A 19323-nucleotide genomic window follows, 5' to 3' on the forward strand; every position below is an offset into this window, starting at 1 on the left:
AGCATACGACGTTTCGATTGCAACACAAGCAATCATCATCAGGTATAAATGAATAGCAACAAAAATCTAACCAGAAAACTATAGACAGACATATAAGCAGACAGATATCACCAAGATACATAGAGAGAGTAACACAGGCACAGAGAGGGAGATCGTCTCTGTGGCGAGGCCTTAAATAGACAGAGGGGGGGGGGGGCGGGGGCGGAGAGAGGGAGGGGTTAGAGAAAAAAATAACATGTCAATGAGTGCGGCGACGCGTGTACTGCCTTACCCTGGCAAGCCAGGGTATGGCACCACCTCGACACACCCAGGAAGGAAGTTTCACAACATCGGCGTGCGGTAATGATGGTGATCCACCAACCCTCACTGCCTCCACAGTGCTGGATTGCAGGCAGCCACGTGCAGGACAACCACCACCACCCGGCTAAAGAGGCCTAGCAGCCAATGTGTATAGCTACTGCAGGTGCAAAATGGGTAAAGGGGCAGCCCTGAAATTTCTGGCTTATGCCACTGCTGGCGCAAGGGCCTCCGGCCAGTAGAGAGAGCCCAAGAGCCCCTCTATGGGGACATTTGATCTACTCGTCCACACTGGTCAGACGTCTTGATGACATAGACGTTATCCACTGTAATTCGCCGCCGTTTCCGGGTGACTCCTCTTATCCGTGAACTCACCATGGATAAGAGGAGCGCTCTTATCTAGCGGATAATAACAGTCTTGGTGGACAGATTCTGGCCACTTCATTCCACCACACGTGACCTGTCTCGAACCCCCTGGGGGTGCGAGATGCCCTTTCTGAGGGTGCGAGACACGGCCAGATTTGTTTTTAATAAGGTAAATAATTGAAAACACAAATTCAGCACGGGCACATACGTACAACGACTTTGTTTCATCAAACCTATTTATTTATTAACATTATACTTTTTTTTTACGATTGAGAACCAAATGGGTGCAGGCTGCAGTCGTAAAAGTTAAGAACTACTGCCCTAGACCGTTGCAGAGTTGGTCGGTAAGTTCGACTTTCGTTCGATACTCGCAACCGCATCACCCACACGTCTCAAACCAACTGCTGCAATGTGAAGCTGACCAGTTGTGAATTATTTCACAACAATCAACATTCTGATGTGAATCATATTTAAATGTGTGTGGAAAACGAATAGACGATCCCGTACACGCGTGTTATCGCACTGATGGGAATGAGCAGGCAAACCAGCCGTCTGAGTCGTCTTTCTCTCCGCTTGTCCGCGATTGGGTTCATTCTGTAGACACGACTTGCACTCAGTGTGATTAATGATTGGACAATTACCGTTATATTTAACTCAGTAGCTGTAGAGAAAACGTGATTACGTTGCACACTAGTTTGCTTTAAACCTTTGGACATTTCGTGAATCGAGCGACATCCTGAAATTGTGTGCGTTGCAGTAAGCTTTGAAACCTCTGAAGGGTAAGTGGAATTATACCTATGCTTAATAAAGATTCTAAATATGTAATGTTAATAATGTTTTTCGTAAAAGCCAATTGAATCTCAAGACTCATTTGCAGCAGGGTCCATCACTGTGATATTTGGCTAATTCTATTCAATGGGAATTGTGCGAGTATAAGAAACCTGGTTGAGGTCAAAGGTTAAGGCGCAACCCTGCAATTTATTGTTCTGGCCGCAACTGGCGGAAGAGTCTCCGCTAGAGGGAGCTCTAGAGAGCCCCTCTAGAGCCTCTTCTGGTCTACTTCTCCATGCTGGCGCAGGTCGTGGGTTCGATTTCGACCCAGACGTCTGCTCTGTATTTGGAATTTGCGTGTCTCACTCCTCGTCATTGCGTGGATTTTTCTGCAGGTCCGTCGGGTTTTACCTCCACATTTAGAATCAACATCACGCGTTCAGAGTATTTGGCTGCTAAAAATGTGCACACGATGATAAGCCCACTTACCTGGTGAAATAAAAAAAATTGTATAAATTGTTCAATCGACCTCTTGAATGAGTTCGGGGTGCGCACGCTTTGCCCACCCATACTTTACCCCACCACACTTTACCCAGCCACACTTTACCCCACCCACAATTTACCCCACCACACTTTACCCCACCATACTTTACCCACCCACCATTTACCCCACCACACTTTACCCAGCCACACTTTACCCCACCCACACTTTACCCCACCCACACTTTACCCATCCACCATTTACCCCACCACACTTTACCCAGCCACACTTTACGCCACCACACTTTACCCCACCACACTTTACCCCACCCACCATTTACCCCACCACACTTTACCCCACCATACTTTACCCACCCACGCTTCACAAATCCACACTTTACCCACCCACACTTTACCCCACCACCCTTTACACACCTACACTTTACCCCACCATACTTTACCCACCCACGCTTTACTCACCCACACTTTACCCAACCACACTTTACCCACCCACACTTTATCCACCCACACTTTACCCCACCATACTTTACCCACACACACTTCACCCCACCATATTTTACCCACACACACTTTACCCACCTACACTTTACCCAAACACACTTTATCCCACCACACACGGACATTAACATCCATGGGGCTATCCACACAAACTTACTCTCACTTGTCCTTGAGGAACTACAGTGAGGGAAAAACGTATTTGATCCCCTGCTGATTTTGTAATAAATATGCAAAGGATAAATATGTTACGGGTCAATGAAGTGGGGGGTCGCAAGACATCTGGAGCACCCTCTACAATACGTATATAGCATTTTACACAATTACAGTGAGGGGAAAAAGTATTTGATCCCCTGCTGATTTTGTACGTTTGCCCACTGACAAAGAAATGATCAGTCTATAATTTTAATGGTAGGTTTATTTGAATAGTGAGAGACAGAATAACAACAACAAAATCCAGAAAAACGCATGTCAAAAATGTTATAAATTGATTTGCATTTTAATGACGGAAATAAGTATTTGACCCCTTCTCAATCAGAGAGATTTCTGGCTCCCAGGCGTATTTTATACAGGCAACGAGCTGAGATTAGGAGCACACTCTTAAAGGGAGTGCTCCTAATCTCAGCTTGTTACCTGTATAGAAGACACCTGTTCACAGAAGAAATCAATCAATCAGATTTCAAACTCTCCACCATGGCCAAGACCAGAGCTCTCCAAGGATGTCAGGGATAAGATTGTAGACCTGCACAAGGCTGGAATGGGCTACAAGACCGTCGCCAAGCAGCTTGGTGAGAAGGTGACAACAGTTGGTGCGATTATTCGCAAATGGAAGAAACACAAAAGAACTGTCAATCTCCCTCGGCCTGGGGCTCCATGCAAGATCTCACCTCGTGGAGTTGCAATGATCATGAGAACGGCGAGGAATCAGCCCAGAACTACACGGGAGGATCTTGTCAATGATCTCAAGGCAGCTGGGACCATAGTCACCAAGAAAACAGTTGGTAACACACTACGCCGTGAAGGACTGAAATCCTGCAGCACCCGCAAGGTCCCCCTGCTCAAGAAAGCACATATACATGCCCGTCTGAAGTTTGCCAATGAAGATCTGAATGATTCAGAGGACAACTGGGTGAAAGTGTTGTGGTCAGATGAGACCAAAATGGAGCTCTTTGGCATCAACTCAACTCGCCGTGTTTGGAGGAGGAATGCTGCCTATGACCCCAAAAACACCATCCCCACCGTCAAACATGGAGGTGGAAACATTTTGCTTTGGGGGTGTTTGTCTGCTAAGGGGACAGGACAACTTCACCACATCAAAGAGACGATGGACGCGGCCATGTACCGTCAAATCTTGGGTGAGAACCTCCTTCCCTCAGCCAGGGCATTGAAAATGGGTCGTGGATGGGTATTCCAGCATGACAATGACCCAAAACACATTGCCAAGGCAACAAAGGAGTGGCTCAAGAAGAAGCACATTAAGGTCCTGGAGTGGTCTAGCCAGCCTCCAGACCTTAATCCCATAGAAAATATGTGGAGGGAGCTGAAGGTTCGAGTTGCCAAACATCAGCCTCGAAACCTTAATGACTTGGAGAAGATCTGCAAAGAGGAGTGGGACAAAATCCCTCCTGAGATGTGTGCAAACCTGGTGGCCAACTACAAGAAACGTCTGACCTCTGTGATTGCCAACAAGGGTTTTGCCACCAAGTACTAAGTCATGTTTTTCAGAGGGGTCAAATACGTATTTCCCTCGTTAAAATGCAAATCAATTTATAACATTTTTGACATGCGTTTTTATGGATTTTGTTGTTGTTATTCTGTCTCTCATTGTTCAAATAAACCTACCATTAAAATTATAGACTGATCATTTCTTTGTCAGTGGGCAAACGTACAAAATCAGCAGGGGATCAAATACTTTTTCCCTCACTGTACACTTTGAAGTGTGTTTATTTTCGGTGTTTATTTCAAGTATTTTATATTCGGCATCGACAAGAAAATCTTTAAATACACAACAGGCATGTTCAGGGTCTGGATCGAACCCGCGACCTCCAGCATACCAGGAAAGAGAAATAACTCGCCATATATTTTATACGATAACCCTCCACCACCCGACAGAGCCAATCAAACAAAGTTGTCACGACATGAGTAAATGTGACAACCGTTTGAGTTGTTTTCAGTAAACCAGAGGGACGTCGAAAGGCAACCAAGATGTTGACAATTTTTGTACGAAGTTGCACTGGAGATGACAATCAGTGTCGTGAGGTGTTTATAAACAAAAACCCTCAGCTATCGCGAGCGACCTACCTACACTATCCGACCCAAAATCAACTAATTATAACCAATGATGATCTTGGTTCGGAAAGCCTGCATATAAAATTTAACTGAGACACCTTCAATGCTTAATTTTTTGTTCAAACGTGATGTTAAAACTAACGAATTTTTTCGTTTCTTTGTCATTCTATCATAATAATATCACGTTTTTTCCCCTTGAACAGCACCCCGTCAATTTCGCCAAATTTGATACTGATTTCATCGCCATGCAAGGACTGCCATACATGCTGGGACCAGAATGTCTCACCACGCTCTACAGTGACAGTGCCATAAAGTTAATCGAGAGACACTTCAACTTGGTGACTTTAAAAGATGTGATGGGAAACAGCGACTTGGCCCAAAAGATCGAGGCCATCTGCATTTTCTACTGGGAACCGCGGGTCACCAAGGACCTCCTGGAGAGTCTGCCGAAGCTCAAGACGGTGGCGAGCGCCGGGGTCGGGGTGGATCATCTGGATCTGCCTCTCCTGTGGAGCCACGGAGTCTCCGTGTCCTACACTCCCGACGTAGTCAGCGCCCCTACCGCCGACATGGCCATGGCGCTCCTGCTCGCCTCTGCCAGGAATCTAGTGGATGGTATATTATTTTCACTAGCCTTTTGCCCGTCCAAGGACGGGAGTATTTCAGTAAATCTGAAACTTGCAAGCGAAAAGCTTACCACGACATGATATTCATTGCATCAATTCGTGTGTAATTTGTAAGGCTGCGGTGACACAGACTTACAGGGTGTTTCAAAAAGATGGACCCAATTTCAAAGCAGTATATTTCACAATGGCAACATGTTACAATTACACAAAAAGGTACAAACGGTTTAATGAGTTATCAAGTTTTACTAACCATTTTATAAATGCTCTATGTGCCCTCCACGGACAACATCGAGACGATAGTTGAATTCGTCCCAAACGCATCTCAACGTGTCTTCTTCCACTGAAGTCACCGCTGCCGTGATTCTGTTTTTGAGGTCATCCAGATTAGTTGCTAATGGTGGCACAAAAACACGGTCTTTTGTGCCACCATGCTCTTTGACATTGGCGGATCAATGCCAAAACGCAGCTGAAACGCACGCTGCACCGCAATTGCGGATTCAGTCTTGCTGAACTGCAGAACGCAAAACGCCCCTTGTGTTGCAGGGTCACTATCTTGCGAATGACTGAGGCTAGGGGCAATTTGTGCGCTGGGAGAGGCATCTAGCGGTAATCATTTGAAACGCTATGCCCTACCCTCTCTATGCCCCGCCCTCTCTATGCCCCGCCCTTTTAAGTGGTAAGAGTTTCATTCATGGGCAGTTCATGGTTAGAGATATAGCGATTTTAAATCGGGTCCATCTTTTTGAACACCCTGGATTTCATTTTAAGGTTATAATCCCTTGTTCATCATGACGTCTTTTTTAAATCCTTTATATTAAGTTCGCTTGCTTGCTTGCGTGCTTGCTTGCGTGCTTGCTTGCTTACGACCGTGCAAATCTTTCGGTCGTTTTTTAACCCACTTCGCGTGATCCAATCGAGCTGACATTTTCCACACAGACTCGTTGTGCGAGACAATTAATGTTCGTGAAAAATTTTTTCCAAAATTTTACACTTTTTAGGCAAAAAAAATGTATTTTACATATATTCAAATAGAATGCATTCATGGCTTTGGCTGAACGTCACAGTGTAGGAGCCCTGAGCGTAACCCCTCCACAGGCCGTGGCGGAGTAGCGCAGTTGGTAGCGCCCTCGCTTCCCATGCCAAAGGTCGCGGGATCGATCCCCGCATCCTCCACAGGCGAATATATTTTAAAATCCTTTATATTAAGTTCGCTTGCTTGCTTAGGACCGTGCAAATCTTTCGCTCGTTTTTTAACCCACTTCCCGTGATCCACACAGACTCGTTGTGTGTGACAATTAATTTTCGTGAAAAAATGTTTCCAAAATTTTACACTGTTTAGGGAAAACAAATTAAATATTTAATTACCAATTGCTTAATACTGGCAGACAATCATCTGACCCATAGGTGGCAGCCATCTCAAGCCAGAGGACGAGAAGACTCTAGCCGCCACGCATATAAAGGATTTATAGTGAAAAACTTTGTTTTTACGGGTTTACTTGTTACTTATGTCTCAATAGCGTTACGGAGATCGCGTGACGTGAGGGTTCTGCCTTTATAGTGAGGGTTGTAAGTTGACGCTGAGGAGGGGGTGGAGGCGCCTCGCCCCCCCCCCCCAAGTGGAGTGACGTCACATCTTCATGATTATTAATGTGGGGGGCTGTTCGATGTGGAATGACGTTACCTGCTCATGATTATTAATGAGGGGGTAGTCCATGTGGAGGACGTTACTTGTTCATGAGTATTAATGAGGGGGGCTGGCCGATGTGTAGTGACGTCACACGCGGGACACACAGACATTCTTGACTCATTATAGTAGTAAATAATTGTTTTGATGCAAGAGAAAAGTCTCAAAAGAAGCCCAAAACCTCAAAGCGACGATAGGTAGGAGTGTAAACACGTTCCTTGCAATGAGCACGGTTTGGACAGGAGCTAGGGGAATAATTGATGATGGGACGGAGTTCCAAACTTGAGCCATTCGAGGGAAGAAGCAGAAAGAGAAGTGTTGTGGCTTGCAGGAGTGTGGTGAGTGAGTTGGTCAGTGGGTGATTGAGTGGTGAATGTGTAGTTGTGACTTGCAGCAGTGTGGTGAGTGAGTGGGTGAGTGTGTAGTTGTGACCTGCAGTGTGGTGAGTGGGTCTGTGGGTGATTGAGTGGGTGGGTGTGTAGTTGTGACCTGCAGTGTGGTGAGTGGGTCAGTGGGTGATTAAGTAGGTGAGTGTCTAGTTGTGACCTGCGGTGTGGTGAGTGGGTCAGTGGGTGATTGAGCGGGTGAGTGTGTAATTGTGACCTGCAGTGTGGTGAGTGGGTCAGTGGGTGATTGAGCGGGTGAGTGTGTAGTTGCGACCTGCAGTGTGGTGAGTGAGTCAGTGGGTGATTAAGTGGGTGAGTGTCTAGTTGTGACCTGCGGTGTGGTGAGTGGGTCAGTGGGTGATTGAGCGGGTGAGTGTGTAGTTGTGACCTGCAGTGTGGTGAGTGGGTCAGTGGGTGATTAAGTGGGTGTCTAGTTGTGACCTGCAGTGTGGTGAGTGGGTCTGTGGGTGATTGAGTGGGTGGGTGTGTAGTTGTGACCTGCAGTGTGGTGAGTGGGTCAGTGGGTTATTGAGCGGGTGGGTGATTGAGTGGGTGTGTAGTTGTGACCTGCGGTGTGGTGAGTGAGTGGGTGACTGAGTGTATGTGTAGTTGTGACGGTGGTGTAGCGGTTAGAGCACTGCACTAGTAACCTGGCAACCCGGGTTCGATTCCCACTCACGGCCAACACCAGTGACGATTATCTGAACCGGTCCTGGGCCTCCTCTAGATCGACTCATCCTAAAATGAGTACCTGGTGCGGTGTGTATATTGCCACCCGGGAGACAAAGGCGGCCGGGCGTGGTGTTGGCCACTATAATAGCTGCTCGCTAACGGCACTTGCCCCAACAGTCTGTTCAGGCTATACGGGGAATCTTTGTGTAGTTGTGGCCTGCAGTGTGGTGGCGGTTGAACAATGTGGATGAGACGAAGCAGTCAGTCTGGTGGAGCACGAGTTCGCCGTTCACAGGAACAGTGCTCGCGGTAGTAGTCACGATCGAAGAGTGGTAATAATTCACAGCGAGGATTACACGATCACGGATATTCTGACAGTCGTTACCTGTGTATTGCTGTACTCGTTTCATGAATGTTGTGCTCTCGATGTATCCTACACGTCCTCGCTACCGTAACTTTCACAAGTTTTGATTTAAAGCTTTCGTGACTGCAGGGATTCATATTCTTGGTTCTTTCGGTAAAGTCACGTAGAAGGGAAATAATAAAATAAATATCAAACAATATTTATATTATTTTTAGAACCAATAATATGTCACAAGGTTAGGGCCTATGAATTAACAAAAAGACTTTCCAACGAATGGTTGCAAGCATTAATGCATCCAGTCGGTCCGTGTGTTTGTGTGAACAGAAGGTAACGACAACGATCATGAACATGCTTGAATAAGAACGAAGCTTTAGTGTAAGCTTCTGTTAACTTACAAAAGCAGTGCTAAATTATTCACATGCCAGTACTAAAACGATTCACAAAACCAGGTCAAAAATTATTCACAAAACCAATGCTAAAAGCACGCAACTACCTCCCTTCCCCCCCATGGCGCAATTACGTGACGTCATATCGTGATGTCATTCATCGTGCACCGCGTTGACGTCACCTGGTTGTGCAGCTTGAACCGTGACATTATCGATAACCAAATCATTTTTGAGGACGAACGCGCGTTGGAGAACGTTCCAGAATACGTCCACGTGCGTGGCTTCTGTATTCCTTGCGTATTGCTCACATGCTTCAGTGTCCATTTGTGTTCGTTGCAGATGTCTTAATTACTTTTAAATTACAGTTTGTGGGGAATAACAGTCATTTTCTATACTTTTTAAGCATAAGCAATTATAAAATAACACTACAGTACAAAAATCGTGTTACATAGTATTATTTATCGTGTTACTCTTTCTCCACAATGACGCAAAGAATGAGTTTGTGTTGTGTGTTACTGTATAGCGTTGTGTTGAAGTAGGACCCATACCTAACACGGAGGATCCCTGCCTATAAACGTCTGGCAGTTCGCCAGCAAACCTAACTGCCGATGAGACACTAAATGTGGAAACCGATCTAGAGTTTTGCTTGTGTTGCTAAAATTATACACTTTCAGAAGGGCCCTGTGGCTGATGGGATGTGTAAAAGAATACTTTATTTAGTTTTTGTATGTGGATGGACAGGACATAGGAAGGAAGGCGAATTGTCTGAAAATGAATCTTGTTGCTAAATGCGTAGTTCCGTTGATTTCTCGCCAGGTGTCTCCCTTACAAAGTCACAAAGGTTTACGGCAAAGGACCGGAGCTTTGTTGGAGTGGACGTCGATGGTGCTACCCTGGGCATCTTGGGCATGGGCCGCGTTGGCCGTTTGGTGGCGGAGAGGGCCCGCGGTTTCCGCATGGACATCCTGTACCATAACCGCACAAGGAGGTACGGCCTAAGCGGTTAACCGGAGTTCATTTATCCAGCATCGTTTCAATCGTGATCATAGTTTAATACGTAGTAGTAGTAGGCTTTCACGACCAATGTTATCCATAAAAGTTGTTTTTTTGGGTTAGATCGCGTAAATATAAATGTGTCGTTAAACCTGCCACCACCCGACAGCCATTTTGTAAGGTTTGTCGTGTAAAGAGAACGTGCAAATTCGTTACTAGTTCAGCACACCGGCGTGTTGGAGAGTAAACCCACAACATTTACCATTCGAGTACCGTGACGTTTTACTGGTGATTATTAGTAGTCTTAGTCGGCGATGGCCTGTGGGATTTATAGTCCAGGTTTGGTCTGTGGATTTCATTGAGTTGCGACTAAAGTAGGAAAATATTTAGTCAGACACTCTTAGTTATTTAATGTTGGCGTGAGGGGTGCACAATTCCCTATGCCCCCACCTCCCCACCACCCTCCACCCCCCCAATATTATCAGGTCCACCAGGCAGTCAACTTGGTAATCTTATTTTCTTCTTCTGACAAAATCTGACAATGCCAAGTCTAGTTCGGCGATCCGCTCAGTGGCTTCCTGAGATGCTGAGTGGAGAAACAGGAAGCGCCTCTCGCAACATATGTCAGTGCTGGGCAGCTCGATGCGATGGCTTCCACGGTCCGGGACTCGCGGCCACAGTCGCTCTTGGGAGTTACAACCCCGTCCTGCACTCATGAAGCAAAGTGGCCACCGCTTCATTAACCCCCCTCCCCCCGTGTCCTGTTGTGTGAAGTTGGTCGATTGCCGTCCGCTGACTTCGAGGCAGGTCGAACGCAGGGACCTCTGCTGATGGGTCATTGATGAGGTGTCTGGTCTCTATGTTGCATGCGGTGTCCCACGATTCTGTCCACCTGGATAATGGGTGGATAATGACACAAATAAACACATTGTGAAATAACCAACGCAGAAGATCCCTGGTATTGATCTTCTACGAAGCTCATGGTCCACCCTAAACCGCATCTGCATAAAACTTGGCAGATGCAGATACCTGATGCATGAATTAGAAACTCTCCGGTGTGCGACTGTGGTCATCCAGAACAGACCATGCAACGTATAATGACGCAATGCTCGATTCACAAATACGAAAGAGATCTGCTCCTGACGCGGTTATCTAGACTTGACCACCTGAAAATGAAATTGTAGTTGTTGCTCTGCATCTACATCAGCCATACGAAAGATGAAGAATCCAAGTCAGACTCATTTGGAAACAGATTCCAACCACGAAACTACCCAACCATTATACACAGACCTTTGTTCTGTGTCTCAATGTATGAATGATATATTTTAAGTAATTGGGCTATTGGCTTTCCAGACCAATATTATCCAGCAGCATTTGTTAGCGACCTACTGGAAAACCAACTGGCCGATAACTAAAACACGTGCTACCACCTGATTGGGGAATTGTAGTTGTTGCTCTATACCGATATCAGCAGCCATACGAAATAAGAAAAATAAGAAGCTGATGATGATGGGTGGGTGCTAGCTGTCGTGGTTATTGGCTGCCGTTTCCCAGGATGTCCGGCGTGATCGTGAGCGCGTTCGCGGGTTGGAGTTGTTCTGACCACCGTGGATCATCGCTTCCCCCTCTGCTGTGAACCTTGTGCGGTGTTCTTCCCTACCTTGTTTGCGGTGTTCCACAACTATGACCACCTGGATAATGGGTCGATTATAAAGCGTGGAGAGCTGAATTGAGTGCCAAAGGGAATTCATAAACAAAACACCTCGTGGCGCGGTGGCGTCGCGTTGACATGGCCGGCGGGATGACGTGGCACAGCACCAGGAATTACTCCGTTGGGGTGGACTTCAACGTCCTTGACTCCGTCCTCATGGTGGTGTTCAGCTGCACTTCTAGGATCTCTGTGTGGTGGTTGCTGGGCCGTGAGGCGGAGCGGTGGTCTGCAGCAGAGTGGACAGGGCCACTGTTCTGACTGTGCCCCCCCCACACCCACGATGACGTTCCAGCGAGTTTGTGGATGAGGTTTGCCTCCTGGTTGTTACTTTGTTGCCGAGTGCTGGTGAGATGTGGGCTGATCGGTGAGAGGTCTATTCAGAGTGACGCCCAGGGGTTTTGGGTGGGATTTGTGGTTCAGACGCCTTTCCGCGAGAGCTGTGTAGCTCTCAAACTTGTTTGGCATTCCGCACCACTCAGGTGATGCAAACAGAATCAGAATATTTATACTGGAGGAATCCTATGAGCTATAAATCTCTTTTACACATTTCTGCGGACCATCCAGCCCCACACCCCTGGTGACAATACGCATTCCCTTCTCTCTCTAAATACCAGCAATAAAAAATTATTATTACCGGAACATAACAAAAAATATTTTACACGCAGCTATGATGATTTTTTTAGGGGAAGGCTTATGGTAGTCTAATCGGGGTAATTTACCTAACTTAATTTTTTTAATGAATATCATAAGTAAAATAGAAATTAATGCCTGAAACAAAAACATTGTTTCTAGATCAACCTGCATTTGCATCACAGTCCCGTTGAACACCTGCAGGAGCGTCACGGTCTTGATGCTTGGATCGAAGTCTACTGTGGATTAGGGCGCAGGCGCCAGGTCCCGGGGTAGCATTCCAGCAGGTAAATCTTGTTGTCTACTGGACACACGTAACCAATGAACATGTTTGGTCTGCCTCAGTACACGGCAGTCTCGAGTAACGTTACTAAATTGTCCCAGCCTGCATTAAAAAAAACTAGTCTTTTTATTTTAACTGGTAGGTCCTACTGAGGTATATATCTCTTTTTCAGAAGCGACCTGGCCACAAATGATAGCTGAATGAAGTCGCTTATCACGTGGAAATCTATACCAGCCATATTTTTAAACGTGGCAGGAAAAACCCGAGGACCCAGAAAAAAATCCACGCGACCACGGGAAGAACATACAAACTCCAAATATACAGGTGTCAGGGTCGGGATAGAACCCACGACCCTCCTGTATACGAGGCGAGGTAGTTAACATCTCGCCACCATGGCACCCCCAGAGTTAGTTCATGTCACCTCATTGGTCGTGCTTTGGTTTATGGCAGGCAGTCGTGGTAGTCATCACCGCACTCGATGAATTTTGTCCACTCATAATGCCGACTGAGCTAATACATACCTGTCAATCCAAACGGTTTTTCCGTATTTTTGTACAGGGAAATTGAGTTTCTAGGTCCATACGGCGTACAGCCGTTTTAATACGGGCAAAAATAAATACTATTTTTGTTTATTTGTTTTTTTATCTTGATTTGAAGCTTTCGTGACTGCAGGAATCCATACTCTCTGGTTCTTTCAGTAAAGTCACGCAAGTAGAAATAATAATCAAAGAAAAGAAAACATGACGTTTCGGTCACAACACAAGCGTCCGTCTTCAGGTGAGAAAAATGTATCTGATGTTGTGGCTTTATATAGGCATGGAAGGGGGGAGGGAAGGGGGGGAGTTTGGCTGTAGGAGTTATGCACGGGAGGGGGGGGGGGAGTTTGGCTGTAGGAGTTCACAGGGGAGGGTTTGTGGCATGCATGTGTAGTGGTGATACGCGCTGGCAGTAGGGATCGTGGGGTAGCGCGTGGTGATTGGCTGTGTGTTGGTGACGCGCGCTGACGGTGAGGGATCGTAGGTCAGCGCGGGGTCATGGGTTATGTGATGGTGATTGGCTGTGTGTTGGTGACACGCGCTGACAGTGATGGATCGTGTGGCAGCGCGTGGTGATTGGTTATGTGCGCTGACACAAGAAGGGATCGTGTGGCAGCGCGTGATGATTGGTCGGCTAGGGTGGGTGCTCACATCGCAGTCCGCATAGGCTCCGTCTCCTTGGAGCGGAGGGCTATATAGGGCGGTGCGCGCGGGCGCTCGGGGAACAGTTGGTGACCAGTGAAGACGGAGGAGGAAGAGATAGGGCCCTGAGACACCTAGTCCCGCTGTCCTTGTAAGGACCGGGGCCCTGTGTGGCTCAGAGGCGGGACCTTGGGACCCGGGGGCCGGACGTCCGTGTGAGGACCGGGCCGCGGGACCCAGTGGTCGTGATCCATACCCAAGCTGGGGTGGGTCTAGAGGTTCCCCCGGATGCTACGGGGCTGGAATGCCCGTGTGTGTGTAGCCGGGTGGAACGGGTAGCGTGAGCTGTAGAAACCACACGTGTCAGGTGGAACGTGTAGCGTGAGCTGTAGTAACCACACGTGTCAGGTGGAACGTGTAGCGTGAGCTGTAGTAACCACCCGTGTCAGGTGGAACGTGTAGCGTGAGCTGTAGTGACCACACGTGTTATTGTGACAACCCAAGTGTGAATAAAGTGTGCTACCCGTCAAGTGGTCTCCCGCCGTAGTTTACTATACTACACATGGACGGGTGGGGCTGAAGAAATGAGCAAGTTAATGGACTTGTAGTAATCGGACAACAAGACACGGGTGATTGAGTGAAAATCATAGCAGTTAAAACTTGACGCGGTTTATTACATCCAATGATTGCTCAATCTGAATCTATCTTCTCGATTAAAGTTTTGTCTGTGTTTGTATATCTGGATGGCTTCATGAACAAATCTCTGATGGTGGCCCGAGGATTTGCAGAGCACCTTGGTCTCGGACAAAACAATGTCACGTGTGCCCACAGCGTTGAAACAATTATCCGCCACCACCGAGGAGTTGGTTCTGCCGTGTTTCAAATCTGCTTTGTGTTTGCGAACCCGGTCTGAGACACGTCGCTTCGTTTCACCAATGTAACTGCTGCCGCAGACACAACTCCACTTATAGACAACTGGACATTGCATGTCTAACTCCTACAGCCAAACTCCTCCCCCCCCCCTTCCCTCCCCCCTCCCGTGCCTATATAAAGCCACAACAGCAGATATTATTTTTTTCTCACCTGAAGATGGACGCTTGTGTTGCGACCGAAACGTCGTGTTTTGTTTTCTACCTACATGACTTTACCGAAAGAACCAGAGAGTATTTGTTTTTGTTTCTCCCTTGTGATGGGACTTTGTAGGATGAACGTTGAGATTTATAAGGGCATGGGGTGACCAATAAGGTCTGAATTGGTCTGTAATAAGGTAAGGCACTGATAAGGGCTTGACAGGTATGCTAATGTTGAAAGGGGCAGGGCGTCATTGTGTGCGTGGATCGTTGATATTGTTCAGACCATTGGACGAGGAGACAGGCCTGGGCGCCGTCTACTGCCAGAAGCTTGAGGAGCTCCTGGAGAAGTGTGACTTTCTCATGGTCACAGTCACCCTGAACGCAGAGTCCATCAAAATGATCGGGAGGAGAGAACTCAAGTTAATGAAGACCAATGCTACCATCATCAATGTCGCCAGAGGTATTAAAAGCTGTCATATGATCGCACATTCTTCATGATGTGTGTAATTTCATGATCCTCGCCCGTTCGTGCTGTTGTGCTTTTTATGAATCCCCACATGATATCTCAACGTAATGATGATGGCCAGGCAAAGTGATAGACCAAGAGGCTCTGGTGGAGGCCCTGCAGAACAAGTGGATCAGAGCAGCAGCTTTGGATGTCACTGACCCCGAGCCACTACCCAGGTAACACTACACAAATTTCACAGCAGTTACCCAACACCTACCTCTTCACTACTCTTCTTCCTTGCATTTCTAATGTGGTCTCTCCACACCACTTTGTCCACTCAAGCCAATGCCAGTCCATCATCTCCACGTCCACTCCACAGTCCTTGCACGTCCTGGTTCACCACCTGGAACCACCTCTCTCTAGGTCCTGCCTCAGTCTCTGCCCCGATGCTTCCATGTTCTTCACCGTGTGGTTTTCCTCTCTGAATACAACACGTTCCCACCTTGCCGTCTGAGTCGACTCTCAGCATCTCTGAGGCTGGTGAATCTTCACTAATAACACTACGTGAGAGCCATTACACGAAACAGACATAACAAAATATAGGTTAGGCATGATCGCCATCGTAAGTATTACAAACTCTTAGTTATATCCATGTCGATGGCATATTACCATCATAGCACTGTGCTACTGACTCACAAATACTGTAACGCCAAAGCGTGATGGGGAATGAAGCGCTGGTGGTTAACATACTGAGCTGTGAACCCACGGAGCCGAGTTCGACTCAAGGCCACATCTAATATCATTGGTGACAGATATCTCAGATTATATGGTTCTTTCGGTAAAGTCACGTAGATAGAAAAAGAATAACAATAAAATAATAATACAATTAAATGAAGTGAATAAATGTTTTGTTTTTATATATATACATTTTTATTCACTTTATTTTCATTTTATTATTATTTTTCTATCTACGTGACTTTACCGAAAGAACCATAGAATATGAATTCCTGCAGTCACAAAATTTTTAAGTCAAATATATCTCAGAATCAGAATCTTTATTTAGACTGCAGGAGGAATCCGATGAGCTATGAAGCGTTTCTTTTACAGATGTCTGGTATGGGTGGGTCAGCAAGTTAACAATAGCAAACAATACGGCAATATATCTGAACCAATCCTGCCCCTCCCAACAACAACAACCGCCATTCGCCACTAAGTGGCGGTAATATCACCACGATGCTTGTGCCAGGCTATGTTCACCTTGAGGCCACGTGAAGTGTCGAACGCCCGCTGGCAGGAGGTCATGGGGCGGACCCAGCAGGTGCCACGGGTCGCCTGACTGAGATGACTGGCCCCTCCAATCCCGACCCCTTCACCAACCTGTACTCATCAATGTGGTGAAGTATGGTCAGACAGGGATATATATCAAACGCGATTGCAAGTGCATCGACAGCACGGCACCGACTTTATATTCAGATGCAATAAGGCCATTCCCATCAGACACTATTTTCTTTATGCACCGATTTACTTTTCTGCCCCGCGTTGAGCGACGAGTTATGAGCACGGACCCCCTGCGAGGTGCTCTCGTGCCAAACGGCACCAGCGAGGTCCTCTGTTGCTGACGTCCCCTCCCAAGGGACCATCCCCTGCTGCAGCTCCCCAACGTCATCGTCACCCCCCACCTGGGCGTCGACACGGAGGGGGCGAGACGCGCCATCGTCGAGGCGGTGGTTGAGAACGCACTGGCGGGCGTGCAGGACCGGGCCATCCCCTGCGAGCTCTCCCCTCGTCGCGCCTGAGACGCGCGCCTCTTCATCGTCAGCGGAAGCCGGCGGCCGCATGCGTGATGGCGCGCGCCGCAATGGGGGATTTCGTATCAGGAGGTAAAGGTGCAGCCCCGGCAATTGCTGGCTCACGCCACCGCTAGCGGAAGGGCCTCTACTAAAGGGAGCTCAAAAGGGCGTATTTCTGGCCTACTCTTCCACGCTGGCCAGACGTCGTGCAAGAGGTGGGAGTTACCCACACTTTACCCCACCATACGAAACATTTCCGAATTATGTTAAAGTTGAAAAGTGTTGTTAAGTCCAGGGATTAACTTCAGTCGGGTCTGTTCCGGTCGACGAACCCAGAAAACACTTCTACAATCGGCACACCACATAGAGTATATATCTCACTGCTGGGCTTTGGCTACTCGTCGTGTGCCACCTCCTGGTCTACCAGCGATCCAGACGATATTCAGTGAGAAATGAAGCTCTAGTTAAGTATATTTCATCAGAGGCAGCGGGTGTTGCTGATGATTTGGCACATGCACATTGCACAAAGTGTTTATTGTAATCGCCGGCTGAACGTTGCTCTGCACAGAGATTGACTCCACTTTTGCTGGCACTGACTTTTAATAATTTGCTCTGCGCGGTCAATTATTTCATGATGTTTTATTTGTCTAATGCTACCCAATTGTTCAGAACTGTTACACTTAATAACAATTGCCTTTGATTCAACTCACCATTAATTGTTTACAACTGATATGTAAAAGAGTATAATTATTTAAATGTGACGGCATGTTACAAAAACATAAAATCATAACCTTTAATTCAAAAAGTTATTTGATAAAGCGGAACTGTGTGCACAATAAAATATCGGGTAAATTGCAAACGCTGTTGGCACTTGACTGCAAATTAACAACACAATCTGATTGACGCAGACGATGAAATGGAGAGAAAATGTTGAACACTGCCCTACTGGATCACGGTATCGTTTACCAAAGGTATAAACATGCCGATGTGACATCTGAATAAAAACAATGAGCATACGTTTTAACTTTGAAACTTCAAAGTTAAGACGCAGCACCGTGGTATATCACTGCTGGATGAAGGCCTCACCCAAACCGTGTCCATCACGGGGATTGTTTGGCCATACTTTACCACGCTGGGTCACAGCCGGTTGGTGAATAGTGCGGGACCAAGACCGTTTGGGGTTGCCACCCGGCGTTAACGTTATCCGTGGCCGGGAATGTAAACCAGGCGGCCGAGTTCGTAGTTCGCTAACGAGTGCGCCACCGCTCCACCCTCTATGAAAACAGCCACAGCCAAAATAGAAACGGGTTTCTATGTCCGGCTAATCCGACTTTTCAACCTCACAATCCAAAACCTCCCAGCAACCTCAGCCGCCACAGAAACAAACCTCAGCTCACACCACCTCAATTCAATCGCAACACCAACAAACCCAGAGACCCCTGTTTAGCTTGGCAGACTGCAGCAACAATGTGCCGTTGGCGAGCGTCGATTGAAACTGGCAGTCCATGATAGGGTCGTGTGGCTATATCTACGCGTGGCCACCATTATCTCCACGGCACTCATGTTCGCACACCGCGGTGCAGCACGTACCTATATAATGGTCGAGTCGACCTATGTGAGACCCAGGATATCTTCATTTACCACTTGCCCCTTGTTATCCATGGTTTGGAATCACACCCAGGTTGTTGGGATCGTAGTCATGGTGGCCCAGGTAACTCAGTACACACAAGGGGGAGGCGGACGATGCCGTCTCCTCAGGTTAAATCTTCACCGAAACTTATTCCACGTGGCGACATCAGAGAGAGATGTAGCGGTGAAGCAAGAATACCACGTGTACTACCGAACCTTGACAATTTAATGTAGTAGAATTTCGGCGGCCACCTTTTTCTAGTTCCTACGGAGGGCTTCTCGGCGCTCCGCACCTTGCCCATCGCCCCCACTGATATCCTCCCCCCCCCCCCCCCCCCCATTGTGTGCAGATGCTACTGGGTTGTGCCTCAAAGTTAAATTAGATATTTTTGAATGTTACCCTCCATCCATGACCGCAACCATCAAAACTCTAAATAAATGCTCAATAAATGGAAATGATGTATTTATGGATAATGAATGAAACAATAATTAGATCATTCGGGTTGTGGGATTAGTTAGTCTCCCAAACGCCAGATGTCCACGGAGTATTCAATCCAATAAGCTACATACTTATTTCAATTAAGAAATATTTTGCTTTACTTTACCTTACCTCAAAAGAAAATTGTAATGAAGCCAGGATAGACCACAACATCCTTGGACACCAGATGTATCCAAACCTGCAATAAAAATGTTACCTTTAAAATATACATCCAATTGAGGTACCTTAGGGGGGGGGAGTGAAAACATTTGT

At 47.0% G+C, this 19323-nt stretch overlaps 1 protein-coding gene across 2 annotated transcripts; it reads left to right on the forward strand.

The window, feature by feature from the left end:
• The first annotated feature begins 1252 nt into the window (after positions 1-1252).
• Positions 1253-17802, forward strand: LOC144726645 (putative 2-ketogluconate reductase). 2 transcript variants are annotated; one of them, XM_078605385.1, is made up of 6 exons: positions 1253-1442; positions 4923-5334; positions 9654-9825; positions 14987-15165; positions 15293-15389; positions 16400-16922. In XM_078605385.1, exons 2-6 carry the CDS (start codon positions 4965-4967, stop codon positions 16413-16415), a joined length of 834 nt encoding a protein of 277 aa, XP_078461511.1. In that variant the 5' UTR covers positions 1253-1442; positions 4923-4964; the 3' UTR covers positions 16416-16922. The 2 variants fall into 2 exon arrangements, with proteins under 2 accessions (XP_078461511.1, XP_078461510.1); XM_078605384.1 differs by having other exon boundaries at positions 1254-1442; positions 16787-17802.
• The last annotated feature ends 1521 nt before the right edge of the window (positions 17803-19323 follow it).

Source organism: Lampetra planeri, chromosome 24 (genome assembly GCF_965212315.1).
Source record: "Lampetra planeri chromosome 24, kcLamPlan1.2.h2, whole genome shotgun sequence".
NCBI lineage: Eukaryota > Metazoa > Chordata > Hyperoartia > Petromyzontiformes > Petromyzontidae > Lampetra > Lampetra planeri.